This window comes from Scomber scombrus, chromosome 17, assembly GCF_963691925.1.
Source record: "Scomber scombrus chromosome 17, fScoSco1.1, whole genome shotgun sequence".
NCBI classification, from domain to species: Eukaryota; Metazoa; Chordata; class Actinopteri; order Scombriformes; family Scombridae; genus Scomber; species Scomber scombrus.
The window spans coordinates 13861575-13888172 of record NC_084986.1 but is presented as its reverse complement, the minus strand read 5'-3'; the positions used below and the strand labels follow the sequence as shown (position 1 = coordinate 13888172).

General features: G+C 40.0%; 2 protein-coding genes and 3 non-coding genes across 6 annotated transcripts; 4 read left to right on the top strand and 1 right to left on the bottom strand.

Annotated features, from left to right (window-relative positions):
• Positions 1–1072: 1072 nt before the first annotated feature.
• On the top strand, positions 1073–4728 carry rps12 (ribosomal protein S12). Its single transcript, XM_062436697.1, has 6 exons — positions 1073–1132; positions 1257–1303; positions 2640–2756; positions 2949–3051; positions 3574–3675; positions 4640–4728. The coding sequence occupies exons 1-6, from the start codon at positions 1094–1096 to the stop codon at positions 4700–4702; spliced, it is 471 nt and encodes a 156-aa protein (XP_062292681.1). The 5' UTR covers positions 1073–1093; the 3' UTR covers positions 4703–4728.
• On the top strand, positions 2469–2545 carry LOC133998103 (small nucleolar RNA SNORD101). Its single transcript, XR_009927339.1, has one exon. It is a non-coding gene; the product is annotated as a small nucleolar RNA SNORD101 (small nucleolar RNA).
• On the top strand, positions 2798–2880 carry LOC133998108 (small nucleolar RNA SNORD100). Its single transcript, XR_009927343.1, has one exon. It is a non-coding gene; the product is annotated as a small nucleolar RNA SNORD100 (small nucleolar RNA).
• LOC133998107 (small nucleolar RNA SNORD100) lies at positions 3219–3299 on the top strand. Its single transcript, XR_009927342.1, has one exon. It is a non-coding gene; the product is annotated as a small nucleolar RNA SNORD100 (small nucleolar RNA).
• Positions 4729–5240: 512 nt separating the features above from the next.
• eya4 (EYA transcriptional coactivator and phosphatase 4) lies at positions 5241–24294 on the bottom strand. 2 transcript variants are annotated; one of them, XM_062436701.1, is made up of 16 exons: positions 24174–24294; positions 20323–20400; positions 19625–19691; positions 19270–19412; positions 18697–18840; positions 18439–18521; positions 17138–17312; positions 15817–15953; positions 15407–15490; positions 11873–11962; positions 11512–11570; positions 10992–11152; positions 10002–10116; positions 9712–9833; positions 7396–7496; positions 5241–6006 (listed from the first exon to the last, which is right to left on the bottom strand). In XM_062436701.1, exons 1-16 carry the CDS (start codon positions 24292–24294, stop codon positions 5926–5928), a joined length of 1761 nt encoding a protein of 586 aa, XP_062292685.1. In that variant the 3' UTR covers positions 5241–5925. The 2 variants fall into 2 exon arrangements, with proteins under 2 accessions (XP_062292685.1, XP_062292684.1); XM_062436700.1 differs by lacking the exon at positions 7396–7496 and adding an exon at positions 7214–7314.
• Between the last annotated feature and the right edge of the window lie 2304 nt (positions 24295–26598).

Sequence of the window (26598 nt, the reverse complement as noted above, 5' to 3'; positions counted from 1 at the left end):
TAATGTCTATAATGAACAAAAATACCTATTTCTTTATACATATTATACATATGTCTCAATACTTTTCATCACAGGGCAGAGTTAGTTATGGGATTGGTTGTCAACTCATTCAGACCAAAGCATTCATGACATACCTGGCTCAGTCCTGTTTAACTTGATTGACAACCAAATATTTCTTTTAATTAAAACCGCTTGAATAAAAAAATGACCTGAAATAAACTCTTATTGTAAAAACATGCTGTATTCATTTGTTTTTCAAATGTATTGGATTTCAGGGTTAGAATGAATGTTTTATCTGTTTTTGTTTTTATTATTATTATGTGACAAAATACTTTTTTAGAGCATTATTTTACATTTTTCCACACAAAATATTATCTTAATACTTACATCCTATCCTCATAGATACATTATACCAGTTATTGGTCACAATCATAGACTGTATATGATCACAATGTGATTATATAAGAATATTATTTGTAATAATTAATTAATTATTTTAACAAAGCTCAGTAACAAAATGCAAATAGCATTGAAGCCCAAAGATGTATCTATTGAAGATTAGATATTTTTTTTACATAATAGTAAATGGGAAAGATTATCTCCATAAGAAAGGACCTGGGTAGATATATTGTTGATAATAATGCCTCTGATTTGACTTCATGCCTGGGAATGTTTTATTTGGTTTCATTAAATATAATACCAAAACAATAAAACAGTATCATACTAATAACCTAATCATTCTTTTAGCAAAATATCCCTTATATTTGAAAATGAAGCCAGGCAATGGAGCAAAACTATTTTCTCTTCCAAAAACAAGAAGGCTACCAAGACAATACATTTGTGGCCCTCCTTTAAGGTATTTGTATGAATAAACAACGTCCTCTGGATTTGTAAATGTTTACTGTCCTCTGGTATTTTGTTTATCTTGTTTATTTTATTGTGATTGATTGAGGTCATTTTATTATTTTCTGTACTAAAATTGTGTATATGAAAGAACATTAAGAATGAATAAGAAACTATAACAGGCACAGCATTGGACGCCACTGCCAGGCTCTGATGGGGCCCTGTGGTATTAAAGCAATGTCGCGAGCTTATGACGTCCTCTTTACCCGCTGCCCGAGAGGTTGAAAGGGTGCGTTTTCTCAACCATCGTTACAATCAATTGGATTTATCAAACATCTTAATACTTAACTTCACTACAAAGAGCCATAAATGATGGATAATAACTATTCTATCATATCTCTTCTTTATTGCAGAACTTTAAGTCCGTCATCCATCGCAAATCTACAATGGCCGAGGAAGGGTGAGCATACCGCTTCTGGGCTGACCGGAGCAGGATTTTTTATATAAATAGTATAAGTTCATGTTGTTGGAGTTGCAGTAATTTGTGTGGTGATTCTGTATAGTTTCAGGATATTGCTTTAAATGCGCCAACCGCTAGTTTAGCGCATTGTAGTGGCTAGTTTAGCTGCTAAGTTGTGTTATTTATAATTACACGAGGGGAGCCGAGCATTGTTGAGTTTATTCTTCGCTTGCTGAACCTTGTCCAAAAGGCTTACTATGTATGATATATCTGGAGACAGCAATGGCAACAGTAACGTTACAGTATTGCCTGTAGTGTACCAGTTTGACCCCAGCAGCTCAGTGCGCCACTTAAGCATGCTAATGTTCAAAACTTAAAGGAGAGGTTCATACATTTTCAAGTGTGAAACTCCAGTCAGTCAAATGAACACTAAGTTGTAATCATTCCTCCTGTGCTCACTCGCCTCATGTGCTTTTAGTGTAAGTGATGGAGGGCAGAAATCCAGTGTGTCCAGTCATTTTGTGCTAAAATGCATTTAAAGGTTTATCTTAAGCTCATATGAAGCTTCAGCAGTCAGAGTGGATATCTGCTACATGTAGAGGCTTTTAACCTGTAATTCCCTCTGTGTGTTTCCCTGTTAAACTGTGGTGGAAGTATAGTAACAAAAAGAGGGACTTTGGCACTGAAAAGACTAACATTGAAAGATATCTGCTCTATTTAACTTATTTGGAAGACTGAAGCTTCAGAAAAAACTTCTTCTAAACACACATCAAGGCTTCAGGTTATGACACCATCACTTACACCCATACATATGAAATGCACTGTAAAAATGGAAACACAAGCAACACAGAACTCACAGATGGAGTCACTGAAAACTGCATCATCTAGTGAGGCTAATGGCTAGGTGTATCAATATATTGAGTGATATGTTAATTACAATCAATGTTAAAACTAAACTTTTGTTCATTGACTAATGACTAACTCATACTTTGACTCCTGTCTAACAGGATTCCTAGTCAATCAGTTTTTACATTAGCTTTTCTTGCAGTTATCAAGTTATTTCAACAAGTACCCAGTTTACTGTCTGTGGTGCAATGTTCAGCCATGCCGGGGCATTGTACCTAAATGTTAAATGAATGGCTTTCTTTTATGTGAGCTCTCCGGTGCTTGAATGATGATTTTTCAGTCTTTTGTCGGATACCCCTTCACTCTACAATGAGTGAGATCCCCGCTCTGACAGACTGGAAGCTCTACCGCTGTCAACTAGTTTGTCATGTTCTTTGTGCTTATTTTTTAAGCTTTTCCCCCCCCCCTCTTTACTGTCCACTTTTAACAGCATCGCTGCCGGAGGTGTGATGGATGTCAACACCGCTCTCCCTGAAGTGCTCAAGACCGCACTCATCCACGATGGCCTCGCCCGTGGTATCCGTGAGGCTGCTAAGGCCCTCGACAAGTACGTTTTTAAAAAATGTGCATTTAGTAGTCCCCAGTGGGTGTATCGCTGATGATATCTTGGCTCCCTCTGCTGAATACTGTGACGAGATTGCCACTGTTACCCAATTTCTGTCTGAGATGTGCCATCAGCTTTTGAAACTGGTTTATAACCCCCTTTTTTATAGTGAGTTAACTTGGCGCTCTTTTGCAGGCGTCAGGCCCATCTCTGCGTCCTTGCAGCCAACTGCGACGAGCCCATGTACGTCAAGTTGGTGGAGGCCCTCTGCGCCGAGCATCAGATCAACCTGATCAAGGTAAGAACCTGCTGAGGGGCCAGCCAAAGGATCAGGTGGGGGTGGGCGTATGTTTTATCACCATAGTTCACATTGAAAAGATGAGAAGATATGTATTAAGTATACATGTCATAAATCAATACTTCTGATATTAACAGTGGAGTTGAAGGCAGCATGTTGTGTGCTGCTGTATCCCTGATGATAATTTGGCTCCCTCTACTGAATACTGTGAGGAGATTGCCACTGTTACCCAATTTCTGTCAGATACAGCCAAGAGTACCCACACTGCTGTGGTTTCATCTCCCTGTTCAAATAATTTAAAGGGTAAAAACTATTTTAAAGCATTTGACATTCAAATACTTCCCTGTGTTTACCAGGAGAAATTGGTAATGTGTCAATTACTTGAACATTATCAATGGATTTTTCAAAAGCCAGGGTTTACATGACATGTTTATTTTCCAGCATTACCAACTGTCATTGTGTCCGGTAACAGTAGTTAAATATGGTACCTCTACAAGTCTGAACACACTAACTTTATTTCAGGTTGATGACAATAAGAAGCTTGGTGAGTGGGTTGGTCTCTGCAAGATCGACCGTGAGGGCAAACCCCGTAAGGTGGTGGGCTGCAGCTGTGTCGTGGTCAAGGTAAATAGATGCTATGTTACAGGGTTTTCAGTGTCTACCATATTAGTGGGGAGGGGTGTGAGAGTCTGCCTTTGTTATGTGATGGTCTTGATAGACAAGTTGAAAACAAATGGCATTTGTTGGGTCAGACTAGCTTTGCCAGTCAAGTGCAGGTGCTGTGCTTTGTGCCATGCAGCTGTTGTTGTTCATTTCTGGCTAGATGACTGCCAGGGTACGAGCCCCGTCATCTACCTGTGTTGTCTGGGGTCCCTAAGAATGGCTACATAAAGTAACAAATGACAGCAAGCTCCATAAATGATACATCCTAAACTTTGCTGTGTACTTACTGTTTGTTCAAATCCATAAAACTATTTGAAAGTGATGCTTCCAAGATTTCAGTGTTTGGACTTAATTTTCAGAAAATTATGCACAAAACATCCAGAAAATTTCCACTTTTTAATGTTTCTGCCAAACATTTATTTTTTATTTTATGTTTCACTCAAAGCAGCATACATACAGTGGCTGCAATGATGTGTGGGAACAAGCAGATACAGAATGTATAATGTGATAAACAAGTTATCTCAGAGATTTGAGGCGGAGAGTTTAAGAGGTTAAGTGTTTTTTTTTTATATACTGAAAAGGTCCTGAGGCAAGTTTTAGGGTAATTTAGAGCAGAGCCTGACTGATGCTGTATTCTTGAGGCTAGTATCAAAAATGTATGTTTTTAAAGTGTACGTTTGGTTAACTAGGATACGTCATGACCAGAATATGTACTGATTCAGCCATTGTACAGCTTGTGGTGGGCAAACTGTCATAGCTGTCAAAACGCTTTATTCTTAAAGTGTCGACATAGCACTACTTTACTGTGATTTTTAAAATACTAGAACACATTTCATAAGCGTAACAGCAGTATTATCAGCCAGGCTCTAATTTTGAGCATTGTCATGCTGGTTACCCCATCTCTAAACTGTTTTTCTGTCTACAGGACTATGGCAAGGAGTCTCAAGCCAAGGATGTGATTGAGGAATACTTCAAAGCCAAGAAATGAGATGTCAATAAAATGTGGAAATGGAAGCTGTTGTCTCAAGTGTTCCTTTACCTCTTTTTGTTTTTTTACTGACTATAAGTTCATTGAATAAAACTAAAAGGAAGACTATAGAATTGTGGTCTGACATGACATAGCTGTATTTCCCTGTCAAACTTTAATTGAAGACAGTAATATTGAATTATGCTCAGTATGAGCAGATAATGATGGATGAAGCTCAAATTGTAGAAGTAAACTTTGGGGGATGTCTGATTACACCTAGGAGCTGGTTTGAGGTTTATGCTACAGTGTGGGGCATTTCTCATTTTTATCAAACCAGTTTATCACCATTGTCTTAAATATTATGCAGCCTTATACTGTACTTAGTTTCTTGGGTTAAATCTAATCACATCAGTCATATTTCATAATGTAAGAAGATGCATAGGTCATTTGGATAAGTTCACCTTTTTTATATCTACATTTCTGAATAAAGAAAAGACATTCAAACACATTAAGGCACAACACATCATGATGCACATCCTTAATCCCCCCCCCCCCACCCCAGCCAAAAACAATACAAAAATCCAGAAAAAAAGACCCCAAAAATGTAATTTTCTTTCATTGACAAACACCCACCACTGCCCTTAAATTTATTGTAAATAATTTACACAAGTTTCTGCCACAGACTGCATTGTTGTGATTATACCACCAGGAAGAAAACCTAAAAATAGAAGCAGCTGTTAATCCCACACACATATTGCCGCCTGTACAAAGCCCTCAAATAACTGTTCGGTGAAGATAGTTCATCCAAGATGAACCACAACAGTCCTCCAGATAGTAACCAGGGTGCTCCGAGCACAAACCAAACATCAAGGAGTTGGCCAAAAACCCATTTCCCGGGCCAGGAGAGGTCTTTAGCCTGTACAGGCCTCCAGTCTGCTGCAGCTGTGGGGACAGTAGGCTGGGTATTCCTAGAGGTCTGTCCAAAGTTTTGAGGCCAGGGGTGCATTGGGAAGTTGAGTCGCCTTTCAACCCCACTGTCCTTTTCTTTACTTCCTTTCACTTCTCCCTTGCTTCTTAAGACCGTTTAGAGTTTGTAAATCCAGATGTTCAAAAAACAAGACAAAAAAAAAAATCACAAACATTTGCAGTGTATGGTGTGTTCTTAAATAGTTATACAAAAGAAAGGGGCTGCCTGGCTGACCATGTCCATAGTAACATTGCATGAGTCCATATTGCTATAGTAGTTACAGGTACTCAAACTCCAGTGCTTGGTGCAATGCCAGCAGGTCAGAGTGACTGGATATCCTCCAGAAAGGCATGTTGTGCTGCGGAGTGGACACACAAACGTTATTTAAGACAGGTACAGTTTCATAGATGCACACCACCACCTAAAACCATGCAAGCTACACTACAGTAGCTTGTAGCTTCTTTCTTTGCAAAAGCACTGCAAACAAAATCCATGCAATCCTAAGGCACAAAGAAATAGATCAGCATTTTGGGAAATACATTCTTTGGCTTTTTGCCAAGAGTTTGGTGAGAATATTGATACTACTCTTTGCATTAACCATAAGACTACAGCTAGCAGCCAAGCTAAATTAGTTTAGTTTAGCATATAGATTACAAAAGATGGGAAATAATCTAAAACTCACAAATGAACATGTTATAGTTTAATTGTTTTATCTGTGTAAATAATAAAAGGGGAAAAAAATCCAATTTGCAGTGTTGCCTAGCAACTTCATTGTGAAGACTCAATGCTAAGCTAAGCTAACTGGCTGCTGGCCTTACAGTGAGCAGGCATGAGTGATATATATTTTCTAACTCTTGAAAAAAAAGCGAGGACGTGCATTTCCCAAAAAATGTCAAACTATTCCTTTAACAATCCCAGCACCCAGGATTATGAATGAAACCCAAAGCTGGAGAAGAGATTAGATTTATATTCACATTTTAAAGGAAATGGGCCCTATGCGAGTATATCACTACTTCGGTTTTAGCTTTACATCTGTTTTGTTGTGATATAACTCAACATTTCTCTCTCACACACAGTATCAATGAATATGCTATCCAGAGATTTCTCCCCAAATTGCTATGCAACATTATTTGCTCTAAAAAATAGAGATTGTTGAAAGTGTAATCACTGTGTACATTTGGGCAGCCATTCGTTTTCATTGTCAAGGTTGACAATGGTCAAGTGGAGTTTAGAAACACATGATCCAAAAGCAAATCAAATGAAAATCAATTTCATTTTAATAATCTAACTACAGGTGGTCCACAAACTTGTTTATTTGATTTTCAAAAGGAGGTGCAAAATGTGCATTAGCTGAGTCTCAATCTCTAATTTTCTGACAGTTGCAATTAAGAAGTCTGCTGTCTGCTGCTTTAAAAAAGGGGGGGGAAAGCAACAGCAAGTAGAACGTGGAAAAAAGGTAATGACCAACACAAAACCTCTACAGCAAAGAAAGGCAGGCTTCGTCCAATCAGAGCTCACACTGTGTGGAGTAGACGGGGTCACGGTGAGGTTGCGGGGTCCATTACCTTTTTGGCCGCCTGCTCCTCTTCCACACCGTCCCCAATTACAACATACACTACTTTCCTGCCAAACCTTTGCATTATGCGTTCAAAGCAACTCTCTTTTCCTGCAAAAAAACAAATAAACAAGGGGGAGGAAGGAAGGTAACAAGGTCAGAGGGGTCAAAGTTCAGAAGTCGTTTGTTTACCTGGCTGGCGGCATGCTCTTCATCCTTCCCATCGCCAATCACAACATATGTAATGTTAGTGCCAAAGCGGGAGACTATACGCTCAAAACAGCTCTCTTTGCCTGGAGACAAACAAATGGCTTTCACAGGTTTTCCTTTATTGTTTACACGGAAATAAAACACACCTTGTGCATCAGGGGTAAAGTGAGTGATGAGGGGAGACAGGGGAGAAGAGGCTATCACAGACACAAACACAGAACACCATTTTCCCGTAAAAGAGCGCTCACTCAGATTAATCTTGACACCCACATGATTTGTCTTGAGAGGCACTTCAGCTCATATAAATATAATCAACCTGGTTACCACGACAACTCCAAGTGCAGACATACTTGTGAGTGATGTCAGAGGTCACAGTCCGTATTAACCTTTAAACTTTTTTCTTGTATCTGCGTGAGGCTAATTGTATATAGAGTAATTCCATATGCAAAGTTTTGTGGCCAGGAGTCCATGGGATATGGCATCTGACCTTAAACACTTAAACACTCTGCTTGTGTCTTAAACCTCCGGCAGTTGTCATGGTTACCGCATTGCTACGTCAATTTGAATCAAGGTGCTGTGGGGTGAAAAGGGTGTAACATAAACTCACAAACACACACTTGGCTTGAGTTTTCTTGGCTCTCTAACCCACCCCTTAATCCGAGTTGTTTCTTTCGCTCAGATTGATGTACAGTTGAATGTAATTTAGTGTTGGCCACGGTTGGGGTACATTGGCGTAACCTGCTCGGGATCAGGCTAACAGTGCATTCAGAATGTGGGCGTCCGGCCTGGAAGATCCCGCGAGTGTCAAGAGTTGTATGAGGCCAAATCAAGATCATGTGAGGAGAGGACGGATATAATGTAGAACAAAACTGGGATTAAACAAGTTTTATTGAGTCTTAACTGTCCTATCCCCCAAGTGCTTGCTTGTGCAGTGTTGCATAGCAGATTCTCGAATTAATATAAAATAATGCAATAGAAAAAAAGCAAAGTACTGAATGTAAGAGAATATTTCAAGCAGGGGATACAAGTTGTTTTATGTTGTAGCAGGAGCTTCAGGGCTGATGCAAACTGTGGCAAATGCAAGTTAATGTATGTTGGATCACAATTTTTATATATCAAATTTTAACTACAAATGATCATTAATTTTTTTTAAAAACCTTAATTTGTCATGGCTTTGTTATTTTTAATTGTAAACTGCAGGTGTAAAAACAAATCATCAAATTTAAGTAAGTTTGGATTGAGGGGTCAAATTAAAGGTGCCCTGCAGAGTTTTCTTATAAACAAACAAACTTATATTAACAATCGATGCTTCCCACAAAACACTTTGTATGCATTTCAGAGGCCTTAAATGTATTTCTTTCCTCATAAAACATCAGCATAGCTATTTAAAAGAAAATATTTTAAATCATGCAATATTTACATCCATGCTTGCTAGCTTTCAGTCTTCTTAGCTGTCTTTGCAAGCGCTTTGCCATGTTACTGTTACAAACTGTCGATCAGTGATAGTGTGATTGAGAATGAGAATGTGTATTCTTATTCCTAAGTCCTAAGAACTTATGCATGCACATTGCACTTACAAAATAGGGACAACACTTTGCTCTATAGCACCACTAGTGGTCAACTAGTCCACAAGGTACCTTTAAGTTTCCAGTGCATGTAAAAGTAACTGCAAAGCTGTATAAAATGATACTGAGAAATAATGACCCTGCATCAAATCTGTTTCCATTTACTAACTGTCAATATTGTTGTCTTAACTGGAGAAAGGCGTACTTTGATGCCAGCTTTAAATGTATTATTATTTTTATTATCATACTGAAACTATCAAGAATGCATAGCTACTTGAGTGTATGTCTATCTGTTTGGCCCTTACATAAAGAGCATGGTCTGCTTGCTTTTAATACAGATTTTAGGAGCGCTGGGTTCTACTGTCGTGCACACAAACACAAGCACCCAAAAAGAGTGTAAAATAATATATGTCAAACATTCCCACACCAACCCTCAATGAACCTGAGCCCAATTAACTATAAATTGAATATCATAATAGGGAACAGGGTATCAGTAACATGTGGAAGTAGATAAAGAAATGTCAAAATCATGAGTAACCAACAACATACATGTGACATTTGAACCTTTAAAATACCATAAGTCAAATTCATAGCAAATCCTAATTCAATATTTTTTCAATTTAATTATTTCCATTCTGCATTATCTTATTTCTGCCAATATTAGATAATATAATTTATAAAATGTCTGAAGGCATTTTTGTTGCTACAGCTGCTGTGTGTGTTTGTGCCTTACCTATTTTTGTTGCACTGTAAATGTTCTCAACGGGGAAAACAGAACCCAGACTATATAAGAGAACTTTAGCCAGCGCTGGTATGAGCTGCGTTGTGGTCACCAACACATTTACACAGTTACTCCTGTGAGACACAGATAGAGATAGAGAGAGAGAGAGAGAGGACATATTATCTACAGTACAGGAGAGGTGGGTAAGTAAATTTAGAACAGGATTGCATGCAAGAGTAACGTCATACTACTCTATGTCCCGAGAATATATACAGAGAGATAAACACAACATGAAGAGGCACCTGGAGCTGATGATGGACAGGGACTTGAGAGCGTGAGTGAGCCAGGAGTCAGTCAGGGCCTCCACCTCTGCTCTGAGCTGCAGCCAGGCGTCTCTCTTAGCGGGACCCAGCAGACCTAAAAGCATGCACAGCATGAACTCATGAAATCCTTTGAGCAGCAGGCATCACACACACATGAGTAAAAAGCAGGAAAGGTCAGGGCAGTCTAAACGAGGAAAAACGAGGAACCCCTAAGGTCAACATGGGTTAGACTCATATACCGGTATAATCTTTCAGACGTGTGCCTTTAATGAAAGGTAATAGTGAAAATGAGTAAAATGTTCTTGAATTAGTCAGTGAAAAGATCTCTCTTAAAAAGAAAGGATTTGCAGAAGTGTTTCATTACAGTGAAAATTGCTCCAAATTATTGGCCATCAGCAGCTTTGTGACCAATATCAGCTTTCAAAATACCTTACTGATGGAAAACTATATAAACAGCCACATACTGTAATTTACTGTTCTTACAATGGCTGACCTGAGGTTTCTTTGGTATATTTATAAGTATATACTGGATATTCACTAGTATGTATTTATTTTAATACTCAACTTTATCTGGTTCCCAATTCAAGATTCTATTTCCTTTTTTCTATTTTTAGTAATCGCTGATTATTATTGTTAGTATTATATTATTATGATTAATTTCTTTAAAAAATACTTTTAGCTTTACATTAAATACATTTAATTTATTGTTTAAATCTAACTTTTATAATCTAGATTGTTAAAATTCTGTTTTGAAAAGATTTAAGGAAATAATTCACATAATATAACATCCATAATATGTTGAAAAAACAAAAAAAGCCAATTCTTTTAAGTTTATATTTTCAGACACAATATTGCTCAAATATTCAGTTTCAGTGGAGAATTTACAGCTTCAACTGAAAAAAAACTCCCACTTAAGATCACCCTCCAGCTGGCCCCGGTGTCCAGTAAACTCCTGTCTGATTGGCTTACCCCCTACATTGTTTTTGTATGTGCTATACATTTCTTTGACTCGTCGGTAGCGGAAGGCCAGTTTCCTCATCCAGTCGACCCCACCGCGGACACCCGTAGCCAGGCACAGGTTGGCGCTGGTTGCAGCTGCATGGAAGCCATCAGTTGCAAAACTGTAAGTACTGTCAATAATAATGATATGTTTTATTTGAAAAATCTGCTCTGGTAGAACAAAATTATTAAATGGTTCATGGTGCAGTACTATAAACAAAACTGTTAGAAGTATTTGTAAGACAACAATGAAAAAAATCTTTAAAAGGTTGTGAATATAATAAAATAGGCACATTTTAATGTTTTATTCTGCTCATTATTGATGTGATAAAAATATTATTAATCTTAACAAAGAACTAATAATAGTACCATATAATACAAACATAACAAATACTGTAACATGTGAATTTCAAGTATGGCAATAATTAAAGATTATTAACAATATTTATGTTGTACGGACCAACACATTTTTGAAATGTTAAATTCTCACCTTAAGTCCTGCCCATTATCATCTGATGACACATCATCAATATGTACCTGATCACACTCCTGTACACAAACACAGACACAAATCACACTCATTAAAAAATCTAAACTTTTTTGTATTATGAGGAGGGACATTAATGTATTTATCATCACTACTGCAAGTTATGTATTACATTACTTTATACCACTAGGGGGCAGTAGTAGTGTTTCACTGAATGGCAGCTTTGCCTCAAGTAACTTTAACTGCTCAATGCTATATTTTGGAAAAAATCTGAATGCGGTGCAACAAATGTTCAGTTTCCTTAAACATATCCTTGAATGTTTTAAAAGCATGTTTTTGTTTGTGTCTGATGTCTGTGTCTCACCTCCAGATCATTAAAGAATAAATGTGTGTCAGCCAAGTTGAAGATCATCTCTTCCATCCTCAGACCCAGCGTTACTGCCATAGGAGGGTCCTAAAGAAGGAGAAATGCATCATCATCATCATCATCATTATGATAGTCATTGTCATATCCTCTTTCCGGAGGCAGTTGTTCTTTCTCTCCACAGCAGTAATTTCACATTTTACACCACCAACCCCTTAACCCCCTACCCTGAAGGCACCAATTCACACCCCGCCCCCCCCACCCTCACCCCCACCCCTACTTGTAGAATTGGTATGCTCCACTCATCACAGCAGATGCTGACAGACAGGTTGCACTTGTTCTGTCCCATCAACATTCCTCATGCTTGGTGGGGGGGCGTTTGCGGTGTTATGTGTGTGTGTGGTGGAGGGATTGAGAGGAAGAGTGTGTGTGCCTTCGTAAGTGTGTATTGCAGTGAGTGGGCACCCTCGAAGGGAGACGTGTGGAGTGTGTGTGGTATGTGAATGGTTTGTGTGTGTGTGTGTGTGTGTGCGCGAGTGTTTGGGAGAGCGCAGCCTGCCCTGCCAGCCCGAGGCTCAGCTGCAAAAACCATCATCTGTGATAGGTCAGCGAGGGTCGACAGCTTGCCGCGCGATTCGCTGACACTGTCAGACGACCAGAATAGAAAGAAACTAACAGGAAGGAGAGTGAAAGTGAGCGAATGAGGCTTACAGAGATAGAAAGAGAAGAGAGAGAGAGAGAGAGAGAGAGAGAGAGAGAGAGAGAGAGAGAGAGAGAGAGAGAGAGAGAGAGAGAGAGAGAGAGAGAGAGAGAGAGAGAGAGAGAGAGAGACAAAGACAGAGATTGTGGGCATTTCAGAGTGTGGGAAAGTGCAAAAAACTTTGTGCGAATGCTCCATGAAGTTGAAAGATGTGTGTGTGAGAAGTGTGTCGGCGTGCTAAAGAGATAACAGCAATTTTGAATTTCTTTTCAGTCACAGAGACTGACAAGAGGCCCTTGAATCAGCCTCTCAGGTAATGATTACGTTGGCTGCCAGCCAAAGCATAGCTGCAGACATCCCTGTTTGTCAAAACACTCACAGATGAAATGTGTTCATTCTCTTGGAGCAGTTGAATTTGGCTGCGCTTTGGGCTCCAGATAAGCTGAGGTAGTTTTTTATTTTTTTGTAATATATTGTCAGACACATTCAATCAATCACAGCCTGGCAAGGGTAGCCTGCAACAATTCCTCTCTCCACCTCCGCTGTTATCATTTGAGCTCTGGGAACTCAACACTTCGTGATGATGTGAACATTATCCCTGGTTATAATAACTCCAGCCGTGATAAAAGATGATTGTGACGGGTCTGTGTCTGTATGAGAGAGAATGCGCTTCTCTGTGTATATTCATGAAAAGCGAAACATCATTTAGGGAAGATATATCCTCATAGCCTGTGTGAGAGGGGTACTTAGGTCTTGTGGTTGCTATGTCGACAGTGTAAACACTATTTTGGGGCGAGGTGTGAACAGACGCAGCTGCCGCTATATTTCTTAAGGGCAACAGCAAATGAGTTGAAAAAAAATGCTCTTACACATATTTTAAGGCAAATATTCAGATATGATCTTTTTCATGCAAATTCTTTGTCATGAATCAGTGCATTCAAGACTTGTGCTTTATCACAAAACATGAAATATTATCAGTATGGACATGACACCTAATTTTGTCTTTGGGAAGTGAGCCGTTGAAATCATGCGTCTCATTCATCATTTGTTTGCGAGTGAGAGTGGGATGCACAGCTTTCTCTGTGCCAAGACTTGACTTGTGATATCATCCTTTGGTATTCAGAGTTTCTCTACAGTAAATACAACACAAACCAAGCTGAATTAACCACAGGGCCGCAAGTGTGTGTATGCGCACCCACACATGCGCGCACACACACACACAGAGAATGATTTACAACTCACCAGGGACTGTCTTATAACCATTAAATCCCAATTGCCAAACATTAAATTCCATGACTGCAGAGCTACTAGGAAGTACATCAGTACCCACAAACCCTATGTGTAAAACGGCTGGGCTCCTATGGCTCTGTGCAAGACTGGCTCCAAATGCTCTGCGTGTGCTGTGCCAGCTTTTGTTTGACTGCCAAACAAGTTTTCAGAATGGACTCTGCAGGCCGCAGTGGGATGCAAAGCCTGTACAGGCAGGCTGGTGGCTACTCCGGTGCCACAGGAAACGACATCACCCAATAAAAATCTGCAGCCTTGGCCACATAGAATGATCCCAGGTCAGAGCCAGGAACTTTTAAAATCAAGGGGAACTATAAACAGTGTAGCTGTTATGTGAGAAGGCGAGACCACCAAATAAGTTCACAACGGATACTGGAATAAACATCAGCCCAAGCAAGAAATTAGCATGTCAAATTATGATTAAACTAATGTAAGCATGGCCAATTCATAAATCGCTTTTAAAAGGATTCTTATGTAGCACATTTATGTTGTTTATGTTGTTTTTTATGTATGTGGTCACCATCATAAAACAACCGTAACACTCCTCAAGTAGCTGATGTAATGTTAGAAATCCACTGAGGGAAATTAAGCTTATTTGAATTGTATGCTCAGTGTTAGCTGCATTTTATAGAATACTGCTTAAAAATAGAATTTACAGATAAAACAAGCACTCTTCAAGCAAATGAGTAAGTTTGGTTTCAGAGGTGGTGGGCAAGTCAATTGAGGGTACAAAAACAACAGCAAAAAAAAAAAAAAAAAGGCACTACTAAGACACTATCTCCATTTAAAATTACTATTTGCATCGTTCTTTAATAGAGCTCTTGATGGTCTTATATATGACTGTTATGTAGCTGTAGCATCTTTTTTAGAGGAATATCAACTGTTAGGATAATATACAGAAGGATATCAATATACAGCAGAAATGATCTGCCTGAGAAAAAAAAAGGGGGTGGAATTTTCTTTTCAGCCCTAACCAGCATCTACAAGGCTTGGCAGCCTGTATATAGCCTGACAGGCAAAGCTTGGGGGAAAAAAGTCCATACTAGTCCAGAATAACATTATTGTTGTGAGCTCACCGTAAAAATGGAAGGCAACCCAGATGAGCATTATCAGCATTTTGATTCTCTACTTCTTTCCTCTCTCATTTTGGACAGTTAGAAGTCATTGTTAAGAGAGGTTTTTTGCAAGTAAATCAAGCTGAAACGGTAATCCCCACATCCTGAAATAACAACCTTGTCAGTCAGTAACAAGATGACGCATTTCATACCATGCTTCAATAATGCAGCAATTATCTTCCAGGCTTTGAGAGGTTGATGCTTAAGCTATAACTCCACCATTTTGCTAATTCTGGTAAACCTGGAGCAAACTGTTCAGGATCATCACTCTTCACTTAACCAAAACTAGATCAATGTTATCCCAGCTATAACCTGGGATTTGGCAGAAACAAAATGGATGGGTGGACTGACCAGGTGCAGAATGGATCTAGAGGATCCTGAAGATATCACAATAATTACAGATTGACAGTGAAGGCAGGCTGACAATCTTACCTTGCCATATTTCTGTGCGTAGGACCCCGTGAGCAGAGAATGGAAGACGATGATTGTCTCATCCAGATCCCACACAAAAACTCTCTGCAGAAAAAAAGCAAAACAATGGAAGATGGGTTTTCAGACATGTTATGTCTATTGCTTCAGCCCATACATGCATGTACACCCAAATGGACAGTGACGCGGGTGGTCCTGCTCTTTATCAGTTACTCCTCGGTTGTGTTTTTAGACTCGAGTGAGCAGAGATGATGAAAATCAAAGGGAATACCACATATCCACTGAGATTTGAATGGAATATGCAGTCACTACTGTAAGGGCACAGTATATATATATATATATATATATATATATATATATATATATATATATATATATATATATTTTTTTTTTTTTTTTTTTTGGTACCTTACCTCAAGGTCACTATCAGGAGGAGGGGAGGGGTTGTTCTTGCGGCCCCTGCCCCGGGACTTGGACCCCCCACTCCGGCAGGCTCGGTCATCCAACTCTTTGATGGGGGTGGAGGGGCTCTGCACTGTGTCAAAGTCCCCTGAGGTTGCACACAAACACAGACAGGACTCAACTTTTAAATCACTGGAAATTTACAAATGATCAAATATCTGTCTCTAGCTGCACGAGTGATCGCAACCTATAAAGCAACGGTAATAATGTGGGGTTTGAGTTGATCCAACAGGTGTTCTGGAGTTGTATCCACCTCAGGAAAAGTAATAACTCAGACTTTGCATAGTAATAAGCCATCTTGTCAGGTTTCATAATTCAAGGTAATTGGCAGGACAGATCAACATAAATACTACCTAGAAAACTAAACAAAAGCACCATTGGTATTCTGAGTGATTCACGATAACATGTACATTTAAAGATTTAAGAGAGGAGGGGGAAAGATGGAACCATGTCATAAATTAGAAAAGTTAAGTAATCTGATTCCTCTTGTATAGATACTGTTCCGACAAAAATCAGGAGCAGATATGCACGCAAAAGCACACACATTCTTGCGCACACACCTCCTAATGCCATATGCTCCCACTGCTGTGTGGTAACTAGAACCAGACCCTAAGCTTCGGCACTCATATTGTTATGTCTCAATCAGGGAGAGCGGGAGTGTGGGGGGTGGGGGGGTGAATAAAGACACAAAAAGACACAGAGAGCATGTGAGCGACCGAAAGAAAGAGACTGAGGAGAAAAGAAAAAAAAAGAGTGAGGAAAGCGGCGACAGAGAAAGTGCCAGTGACAGGAAGAATGATAAGCTCCTTTAATCAGGCTTCCTGAATTACCGCCAAGATAAACCCAGAAAAAATGTGAAAAAAGAAGCTGAAATTTGAATAGCAAGTCATATTGCTGTACATATGGGCGTGCTTTCTTCTTTTTCTCCTTTTTTGCTCTCTCCTACTTGTCTACAAAAGTGCAATATTTTATGCAACTTCCCTCTAATCAAAAACTCTAGTGTAAACACATCCTGATTCTCCAATTAGTGAGTGTGATGCCAGGTAACTATGACTACAGCTTGAAGTTACTTCCTGTACTCCATCATGGCTGAAAGAGGGTTTTGAACTCAGTTACCCAAACTGCGGTATTTTCTACTGGAAACAAGATTACGGAGCCACAATCGGCAGTGGGTGAAAAAAAAAATCGGACATTTTTGTTTGCATATTTATGAAGTTATGACTGCAGTATTGACTGTTTCATCCAGACTACTTGTTTCTTTATAGGACAAACCTGGGTGAAGTTCAGCAGCCTGTCCAGTCATGGCGGGGGTGGGATCTTGCAGCTGGTAGGCTGCTGTGGAGCCTGTACCATCCACGCTGTTGGAGGTCATATATGTCCCATAAGTGGAGGCGGAATAATACTGGGCGTACTGGTTTTGGCCAAACGTTGTGTATGAGGGATAATCCTGCAGAGAGTGACATGAATTATGAGCCCAGAAAGACACAAAGTGATAGAAGCAGAGACAAAAAGAAGAAGAAAAAAAAAAACAGGAAAATAGAGATGTTTTACTTTTCTGTAATGGTTCAGACTGACTTTTGAAGAGAGATTTTTTACAAGTGTTCCCTCTCATCTCTGTAATCTTTTATCCCCTCTGTTCTGTTTTTTATATCTCCTAAACAATTAAAGCCTTGTGTTGCCATTTTTTACGGACCCAGTGGAGATGGGCGCTTTTATGAGCCAGCTCTCTAAACCTGTCACTGTGTCCATCTCTACAAGTCCTTGTAAACTGGAGCAAACCACATGAATGCACACACGCGCACACATTTAGTGTGTAGTTATGCAGCGACAGTTGGACGCGAGCCTGCATACACACAGACTTGCTTTCTATCAGTCCTTCTCTTCCTTTCCCACTCTTTTTTTGCGAAACTCTCTCTCTCTCTCACACACACACACACACACACACACACACACACACACACACACACACACACACACACACACACACACACACACACACACACACACACACACTGTTCCCCTTAATCCACCCACACTGGCCAATCCTTGACTTTCTTTCTGTAAACAGCCACATCTATCATAGTGGGACATTAAAATCCCCCTTTAAGCATTTTACTACCACAATGCAATTCATCATATAGACATAGAGAAATATTCGGAACAAAACACTCTTTCACAAAGACTAATTGTCTGTTTCTTTCCTTAGTTTGTCCCCGTAGCGAGGTTGCAGCATAATTAGATTTTATTTCTCCAAGCTGCTTTGAATGAGGAAAGTTGTGTGGGAGCGTGACTGTAAAACCACTCCTGGTCTCAAATACTATAGCAACTGCACCGCACAAAATCTTCATCTTTTATTTGAGCCAGCATAATGAGTCAAATGACATTCACTTGACCACTCAGAGAAAACATGTATTGTAACATAGTTGATCTGCTCTGGCAAGAGCTCCTTGAGGAAATAGGCTTTCATATTGGCCTGGGAAAGTGAATGTTAGAGCTTTAGCTTACTTTCAGCTGGGCAGGACAAGCGGCCCAGGTTTAAACTGTACATAGAGACGATGGACAAGCAGGGGTACCTGCTGTGTGGCAGTGTAGTTGGCGGGGTTGGACACTGAGTTGTTGGTGGCGTAGAGGCCTGAGGAAGGAGTGAAACTTGAACCTGGAAAGAAAAGCAAGCACATCACAGTGAAGGCCAATTTCCAGTCTCCATTTTCAGCAAGAATTTTAAATACTGAGAAAGTACAGCTTATTATTATTTTTTCTCAATTGAAGGCAGGAGAGATAAGGGAAGCATGAACCGCTGCAGTGTTTTAGAGCATGCGTTTCCGACTGACCTGGCATCTGATAGGGTGAGTAGGCAGTCTGTCCGGGCTGAGGCGTGGTGAAGCTGGGGCTGTAACTGAGGCCTGTCTGGAGGGGAGACTGACTCTGGGCTAGGCCGCTCTCTGTCTTTATGCCCGGCAGCATCACACCAAGATCTGTGATGAGGGGAAAAAAACAAAAACACATAGTATTATATAAGGTTTGAATATGTTACTTATATTGCATTGTCTCCCATTCCATGTATGTTATTGGACTACATTTTAATTTACTTTAGTACAACTGATATTACTTCCATTAGGCCTACTGAATGGAGTTTTTTTTCCTGCTTTCATCATTGAAAACTGCATAATTATGTAATTAATCCCAATAGTCAGTCAACATACAAGTGAAAGTAATAAGAGTTTAATTTGTTTTTCTTGCAGTTTGAATTCTCTGGTTTTGTCCATTTATAACCACAAGGGACACATCAAATCATGATCTCTTCTGATGCATGTGTGTAAATGGATTACAAAATAGGCCCTTGCTTAAACTGTTCAGCCACTCCATGTCATTGTGTGGTTTTGAAAGCGTGTGTTTGCTGATACCATAGGTGGACAGTCCGTAGGCCTGTCCTGTCTGGGAGTAAGCGGTGTAGACGGTTGACTGCTGCATGCTGCTGAACTGGGGTTGGCCAGCGTACGTCGGCATGGGCGGGGCCGCTGGTGTGGAGAGGATGTGAGGGTAGGGCCTAAAAAAGGCAAAACAGGTGAGGTGAATACAAGGTGGATAATGACGGAATATGGGACAATAAGGATGATAATAAAGATGGAATGATAGAATTGCGAGTAAAAGTAAAGATTTAGGGCAGTTGCATTACAGAAGTATCAGAGAGACTACACTGATAAGGATTCTTAGACAGCATGTGCATCAGTTATCTGTTATGTAAAAAATCAGACTTACTTTGATGGATAAAGGGGAGGAGAGTACTGGTGGGCTGAGCGAGGGCTGTATCCGCTGCTGGTGATTACTAAAAACAGCACAATAATCAAAAACAACAAGGCAACACCAGATTACAGATGGTGTCAACTTAAATCTTCTGTTTCCCTTCACATTTCACAAAACCACTGCTGAACAGCATAATTCGCAGCCTCTGGCTTGTTTGAGTTGAAATGCTGTTCCAGTAAACATAATTTGAAGCATTTTGAATGGAGAGGAGCCAAATTCTCTCTGCAGTCCACGAAACCCTAACAGCGGGCCTCATAGTAAAACACAATGTCTGTTTGTGGTCATTGAGATGTCAGAGCTCAGCACTGACAAACACCCTGCTGCTTCTAAACCCTCACTGTGCATTGCTTTATGTTTTTGTGTGTGAGTGTGTTTTGCAATGCGAAGGAGCAAGGGTTGTGTGTGAGTCTAAAAAAAAGACAAGTGTAGAAATGTCTCTTCCTCTCTTCTCATTCCTCTGCCAGCCTTTGATGACGCAATGCAAGGACAGGCAATGCTTCATGGGATTAAAGCTTTCAGCGAGCCTACCATGGAGTTGAAACTCATGATGGTGTTTGTGCATCAGACAAAACAAGGCAAAATAGAGCCGAGACTTGAACACAGTGACCTTTGAATTCCTCTCCACTGAAAAAGCATGTGCGTATGTCTGTTACCTGAGCAGGCGTATGTGTCCAGTGCTGTGTCACCTGTCGTAGTAACCGTATCGCTGTTGTTCATAGGCTCTGTTTTCACTTAAGGAAGAAGGAAAAGATCAGTGTCAGGGCAGTGCCATCACACACACACACACACACACACACACACACACACACACACACAAAAAGAAAAACATTTTGAATAAAGAACAGCTAAGTGCCATTCATATCAGTTTGTATGCTGTGTGTCGTGTTTCCCCCTGTAATCGATATACAATTCCACAACAGGTTTTCTACAACCAAGTCCATATACACCCATGACCATAAGCTTTTATTCCTCCTTATGTTTTTAATGTTATGTTTCAGCTCAGGAAAAGTCTGAAAACAATTAAATTAAATGATCAAGTTTAACAATATAATCGTGCAAGGTGACCCTTCTGTGAAATCCCCTGATATTTTCCGACTTCCTCAGCAAATTCAACAAATTTCCCAACTTTTTTCAGAAATTCCTTGACTGGTGGGAACCTTGCATATACATAACACACACACGCACACACACACACACACACACACACACACACACACACACTGATACAATTACAACGGGATCCAAAGAGCAGAGAACACAGCACAGCAAAATGAAAATCAATCAGAGCAATCCGGGCACAAAAAACATCAGATCTAAGACAAGCCTAAATGATATAAACTCATCCCGTTTGTATTTAAGGTAGTATGACTTTTGGGCTTGGATTCACACACATGCACCGCTGTACCATAGTCCTTGGAGCCCGGGGCAGGGGGCGGGCTGCTGCAGCCCAACAGCCAATCAGCCGTGTTTAGAACTGTCATGTTTTCACCTAAAGGGGTGCAAGGTGGGAAGGTGGTGAGAATATGATGCACTGAGAACCAGATATCAATCTCAGGTATATGGGACATGGTGATACTGCTTTAAAAAGGGATACATTTTAATTGTAAAAGATATTTTACATTTGGAATAGTACAATTTTTTAAGGTAAACTTATTAACTTTATTGCTGAGTGCTAAATGAGAGGGAATAGTCTAACATTTTGAGAAATTTGGTTATTCACTTTTTTCGTCAAGAATGAGATCAGAAGATCTTATGTCTGTAAGCTAGATCCAGGCGACGATTAGCTTTGCTTAGCATAAACACTGGAGATAATGGGAGCTCTGTCTATTCAATACACAAGTCATAACATGCTAAATAATAAGATTTAGAGGTAATGGTACAGGAGGTGGATTTCTTTTCTTCTTTTTTTTTTTTCCCTCATATTTTTAGTTTTCATGCTAAACTAACTGTCTCCATATTTAGCTTACAGACATTAAAGTGGTATCAATAGTCTCATCTGAGTCTTCACAATCTCAAGGCGAATAAGCAAATTTCCCAAAATGTTAAACTATTCTTTTAGTAACTGCTGATCCACTGACATTGATGAGCACACCTGCACCCATAAATATTTTTCCCAGTTATTTTTGTGCTTTCTCCCTGAACAGGATTAAAACTCATCATCACTGACCATCTGAGAACTCGATTAAATTCAGGACAACTTCATTAATCCCCTCAGGGAGCAATACAACCTATTGGACATGCCCTAATGAAGACAAATGAGTTGCTATGGAGATGGCCCTCAGGCCAGAGCGCTGGTTGATGTCAGGTGAGGGGAATGCTGGGTATGTAGTTTGTTTTGGCTGTCAGCATGTAGTCCCAGCTCTGTCTGCTTAAACCATTAACTGTGATCTCATCAAAAATGATTTAAAGTGCTCTAATATGGTCTGAATGCACTGTTAAGTCCACTCTGAGCACGGCTATTTCTGTAAATGTGAATGTGTGTGTGTGTTGACACATCAAGTTGACCAAAATGCAGTATCTCACTTTTTCCATTACATTGCTATTAAAAGTGGTTTCCATTGCATGTTGAATCACCGATAGATCAAAGGACTGCCCTCAACCAAAGCACTTACATCCAGTGCTATTACATCAAACTTCCTTGTCAAAAATGATTCCAGAGGACAGAGAATGGGAGAGGCAGAGATCAAGGTTGACAGAAGAAAAAAGATGTGAAGAAGGAAAGAGAAACGCAGACAGACAGAGGAAAAGAAAACGGAGAAAAGGAGAGGGTAGGACAAAAGGAAGAAAAAGAGGAGAGGGCTTGCTGGTGTTGACATCTAAGAGAGCGGTGATGCTTTAATGCTCTTGTAAAGGAAATAGTTTCCAGTGGGATTTTGGACCCGCACTTCGACATATACACTCAAACACACACATATACACACACACTTTGCCAAGTGGTTAGCGGAGGAGAGCAAAAGTGCTTCACCGTGTGTTTACACACATTCTCCGGTGGTTTACTCAAGCACTCGTGCCAGCATGGATGTGTGTATGCGTGTGTTTGCATGTGCAAGTTTTCTTCCGTCTCTATAAATTCCTCAAAAAGTACTTATCACTGCAGGTCAAAAATCTTTCTAACTGATGACTTTGCAGTAGATTTCATTACATTACATTACACTGATCAGGCACTTTTGTACAAAGTGACTTACATTACAATAAGCGCATTCAACCTCTGTTGGAGGAAGAGCAAAGATGTCATAAGCGCATCTCTCCAAAACAAACAATTACATAAAGAGTTTGCTCAGCAGAAGTGCTTCACTTTGTTAATTTATTTAGCTACATATCTCAATAAATAAGACATCATTAAGTGCTAGCATGTTGTGCTGAGGCGTTATCTGAAGCACTTACTTCATTACATTTTTCATTACAGATGAAAATGTGGATTAATCTATGTAGCACTTGAGTAATTTAACATTTTGGGAATTATGGTTTTGCTTTATTGTTTAGAGTTAGATGAGAAGATACCACTGTTTTTTATGAGGTAAATATGACGCTACAGACAGCAGCTGGTCAACTTTGCTGAGCATAAAGACTGGAAACCGCTAGCGTGGCTCTGTCCAAAAGTATTAAAATCTACCTACCAGCACCTTTTAAGGCTAGCTAATTAGCATGTTATATCTTGTTTGTTTTATCTGTACTGTAACCAAAGTATGAAAATTAAAAGTTGTGGTTTTAAGGGGGTTATGTTTCCAGTCTTCATGATAAGCTAAGCCCATTAGCTGCTGGCTAGAGCTTCATATATGATGGGTACAAATTAAATGAAAAAACAGCATTAACTGTCTTAGTAAGGTGTTGGGGCACCATGTGCCACCAGAACAAGTTCAATGCACCTTTTCATTGATTCTACAAGTCTCTGAAGTCTACTAGAGGGATGAACACCATTCTTCCAAAATATTTTCCCTCATTTGGTGTTTTGATGATGGTGACGGAAGGTGCTGTCAAACATGTCGTTCCAAAATATCCTATAGGTGCTCAATTGGCCAAAATTGGGCCTGCACAGCAATTCTATACATGCTGCAGGGCATGACTAGAAGTTAATTGTTTAATTCTACCATGCAGTGTACCCTTGTGGAAGCCTCTGCATTCCGTATGTTTCTCCACTCATTTATTCAGGTTTATACTTTAATTTGTCGCCCATCTGTATATCGTACAGACATGAGAGTGCACTAACTCTAACTCTCAGCACTAACTCTCAACAAGAAAGCAAGTGTAATTCCAAAAGTGCTCAAGGATTCCTTTAATGTGGAAATTTGGAGTAGTGGTGCATCGCCCTTGTCTTTCCAATTTTTGGATTCTCATTGAGGTCTAAATAGGACTTTGACAATAGAATTGCCCTATAAATAATATGAGACCATGATACAAAATGAAGGAAAAAAACTCTGTTTTGTACACTAAAACGGTCTACTCTACTGTAGGAAAAACTGCCTTTTCAGTACTGCAGCACCAAACTGAAATGCTGCCTTCTCACCTCCTGTTCCATTGGTGGTGATGGAGGGACTGCCAAGGTTGTTCTTGTCCAGCTTGGAGCCCGTGGAATCTCCACCTCCCACACGGTTATTATGAGGACTGGCTAGGTCCTGCATTTCCATAGACCTTAGAGGGGGGAGGAGGGGGAGGGAGAAAGGGGGAGACTAAGATGAGCTGCGATTTTTGAATCAATAACAGATCAACAGCAATATTCTCTCAAAGCTGGGAATATGCCACCTCTATATATTAGGTTAAGATCTCATTCAATGACATACTGTGTTATCTACACAGGAACCAAACACAAACATGTGCGCGCGCACACACACACACACACACACACACACACACACACACACACACACACACACACACACACACACACACACACACACACACACACACACACACACACACAAACACACACACACACACACACACAGTCGTAAACTTCATGCTTCTCAGTACCAGTTAGCTTACATGAGCATGTGTTCAGAGGCGCTAGACATTGTCTGCGGGCCTGCTGGCTCTTTTATGGTGTGTTGTGTATGTATGTATGAGTATGTGTGTGTGTGTGTATGTGTGTGTGTGTGTGTGTGTGTGTGTGTGTGTGTGTGTATGTGTGTGAATGTGTGTGTGTGTGTGTGTGTGTGTGTGTGTGTGTGTGTGTGTGCACTTCTGGGCTCCAATACAAACCCACAGCTTGCCAGCATGCTTTAGTTTTACAATGTGTTCCACATGCATGACTGGGACGAACTAGCACTCAAGGTGGTGTGTGTGTGTGTCTGTGTGTGTGTGTGTGTGTGTGTGTGTGTGTGTGTGTGTGTGTGTGTGTGTGTGTGTTTGTGGAGGGTTGGAAGTGAAAGTAAATAGAGTCATGAGTAGAATGAAGATGCATATTTATGGTTGGCCTGAATGTGAGTGGTAGAATTCGTCCCTTCACAACACTGGGGTGTTTATTGTTTATTTGGATCACTATTAGTTGTTACCGTGGCAACTCCCTGGGGTCTGTAACCCCAAGCGTGGGGTGTAAGTGTTTTTAATAAACTTTCATGCATGCACACTGTAAAGAAAAGCAACATAAAACACTCGCTTATGACTCTTCATCACCGCTTCCACAAACCCACATTTTGACATATCCTTTGCTGCAAGACATGGTTGAATGCTGAGTCAGTGTGTGCACATATAGATATCAATGTGTGCACACACGTGTGTGTGTGTGTGTATGTAATCCCTGACTGACTCATGCTGCCCGCAGGTTGGTCACACTTGTGCACTTGTGTGAAACATCAAAGCGAGAAATGACAGAGATGGAGGGAGAATTAAACAAATGCGGGCTCTTCTTCTGCCACTCGGTGTGCAATACATCTGTGTTGCGGTCTGGAGGCAGGCCATCTCAATGCTATGGGCAGATAGCATCGCCACACATGACTGCAACCCACAGTCAGACTGACAGGTATAAACATATAGCGTTCACCAGACGAGAAAGACAGCTTGAGGGTACAAAAAAAGAAAGATAAACACTCTAAATCAACTCTCTCTCTCTCTTTTACTGTCAACTCCTCTTTTCTATTTACAGTTAAACATTCATTCCGCTCTCCTGTACATTTTGAACTGACAACGCCGATCGCTGCTTTAACATCAAAAAACGCTTTATAGTGGACGAGGTACTGAGCCAAGGCCCAACTTCAAACAAAAAGGCTGAAATATCACTCTTGATGGAAACGCAAGTTAAGAACTTTCACAAATGTTGGTGCTTTTTCACCTCTCACTTTCTTTCTCTACCTCATGTGTTCCAGCACTCTTCATCCATCCTTTTCTTTTGTCTCTCAACAGCAGGAAATGATTCTGTCTCCCCTCGTCCTCCCCACCACTGCCCCCCCCCCCCCCCCTCCCTTCTCTCTGTTTTTCACTCCTCTCGGGAGGCGATGGCAGGAGTTGGTGTTTCATAAACTCTTTTCTGGTTTTCACATTATGTGCGGTCATTGAAGAATATGCTGCATCTTATTGCAACACATGGTGTAAGTTTATACAGTAGGTAAGCTGTTTTAATGATATTTATACTTCTGATCGTGCAAAATAAATATAATATATACACAGTATAATATCCTGCAACCAATGATTGATTATGTTTAGTATATGAAATGTAAATGATGTCTTTAAATATTTTGTTTTCTTCAATGGTGTAAGTCCATAACCCAAATATATGCAGTTTACAAAGAAAGATGGAAAAGACAAATGGAAAATCCTCTTAATCTGGAAACCAGTATCTCAATTATCAGTTGTTTGGTATTTTTCACTACTTTTGCTTGAAAAATTACTTACAATTTTTATTGATTATCAGAATATCTATTTAAATGTCAATCAACCGATTGGGTAATGGGCTTATTATTTCAGTTCTAAATAAGTTGTGTAAACCAATTACTATT

What these genes read in the sequence shown, in the direction of transcription:
- eya4 (XM_062436701.1), bottom strand. Translation starts at nt 24,294, where the DNA reads ATGGAAATGCAGGACCTAGCCAGTCCTCATAATAACCGTGTGGGAGGT. An exon ending in GGCTGCTGAACTTCACCCAG is followed by an intron (nt 15,954 to 17,137) that starts GTTTGTCCTATA and finishes GTGCAACCTCAG; the next exon opens with GGGACTTTGACACAGTGCAG. An exon ending in ATACAAAAACAATGTAGGGG is followed by an intron (nt 10,117 to 10,991) that starts GTAAGCCAATCA and finishes GCATGCTTTTAG; the next exon opens with GTCTGCTGGGTCCCGCTAAG.
- rps12 (XM_062436697.1), top strand. Translation starts at nt 1,094, where the DNA reads ATGACGTCCTCTTTACCCGCTGCCCGAGAGGTTGAAAGG. An exon ending in ATCAGATCAACCTGATCAAG is followed by an intron (nt 3,052 to 3,573) that starts GTAAGAACCTGC and finishes ACTTTATTTCAG; the next exon opens with GTTGATGACAATAAGAAGCT. An exon ending in GCAGCTGTGTCGTGGTCAAG is followed by an intron (nt 3,676 to 4,639) that starts GTAAATAGATGC and finishes TTCTGTCTACAG; the next exon opens with GACTATGGCAAGGAGTCTCA.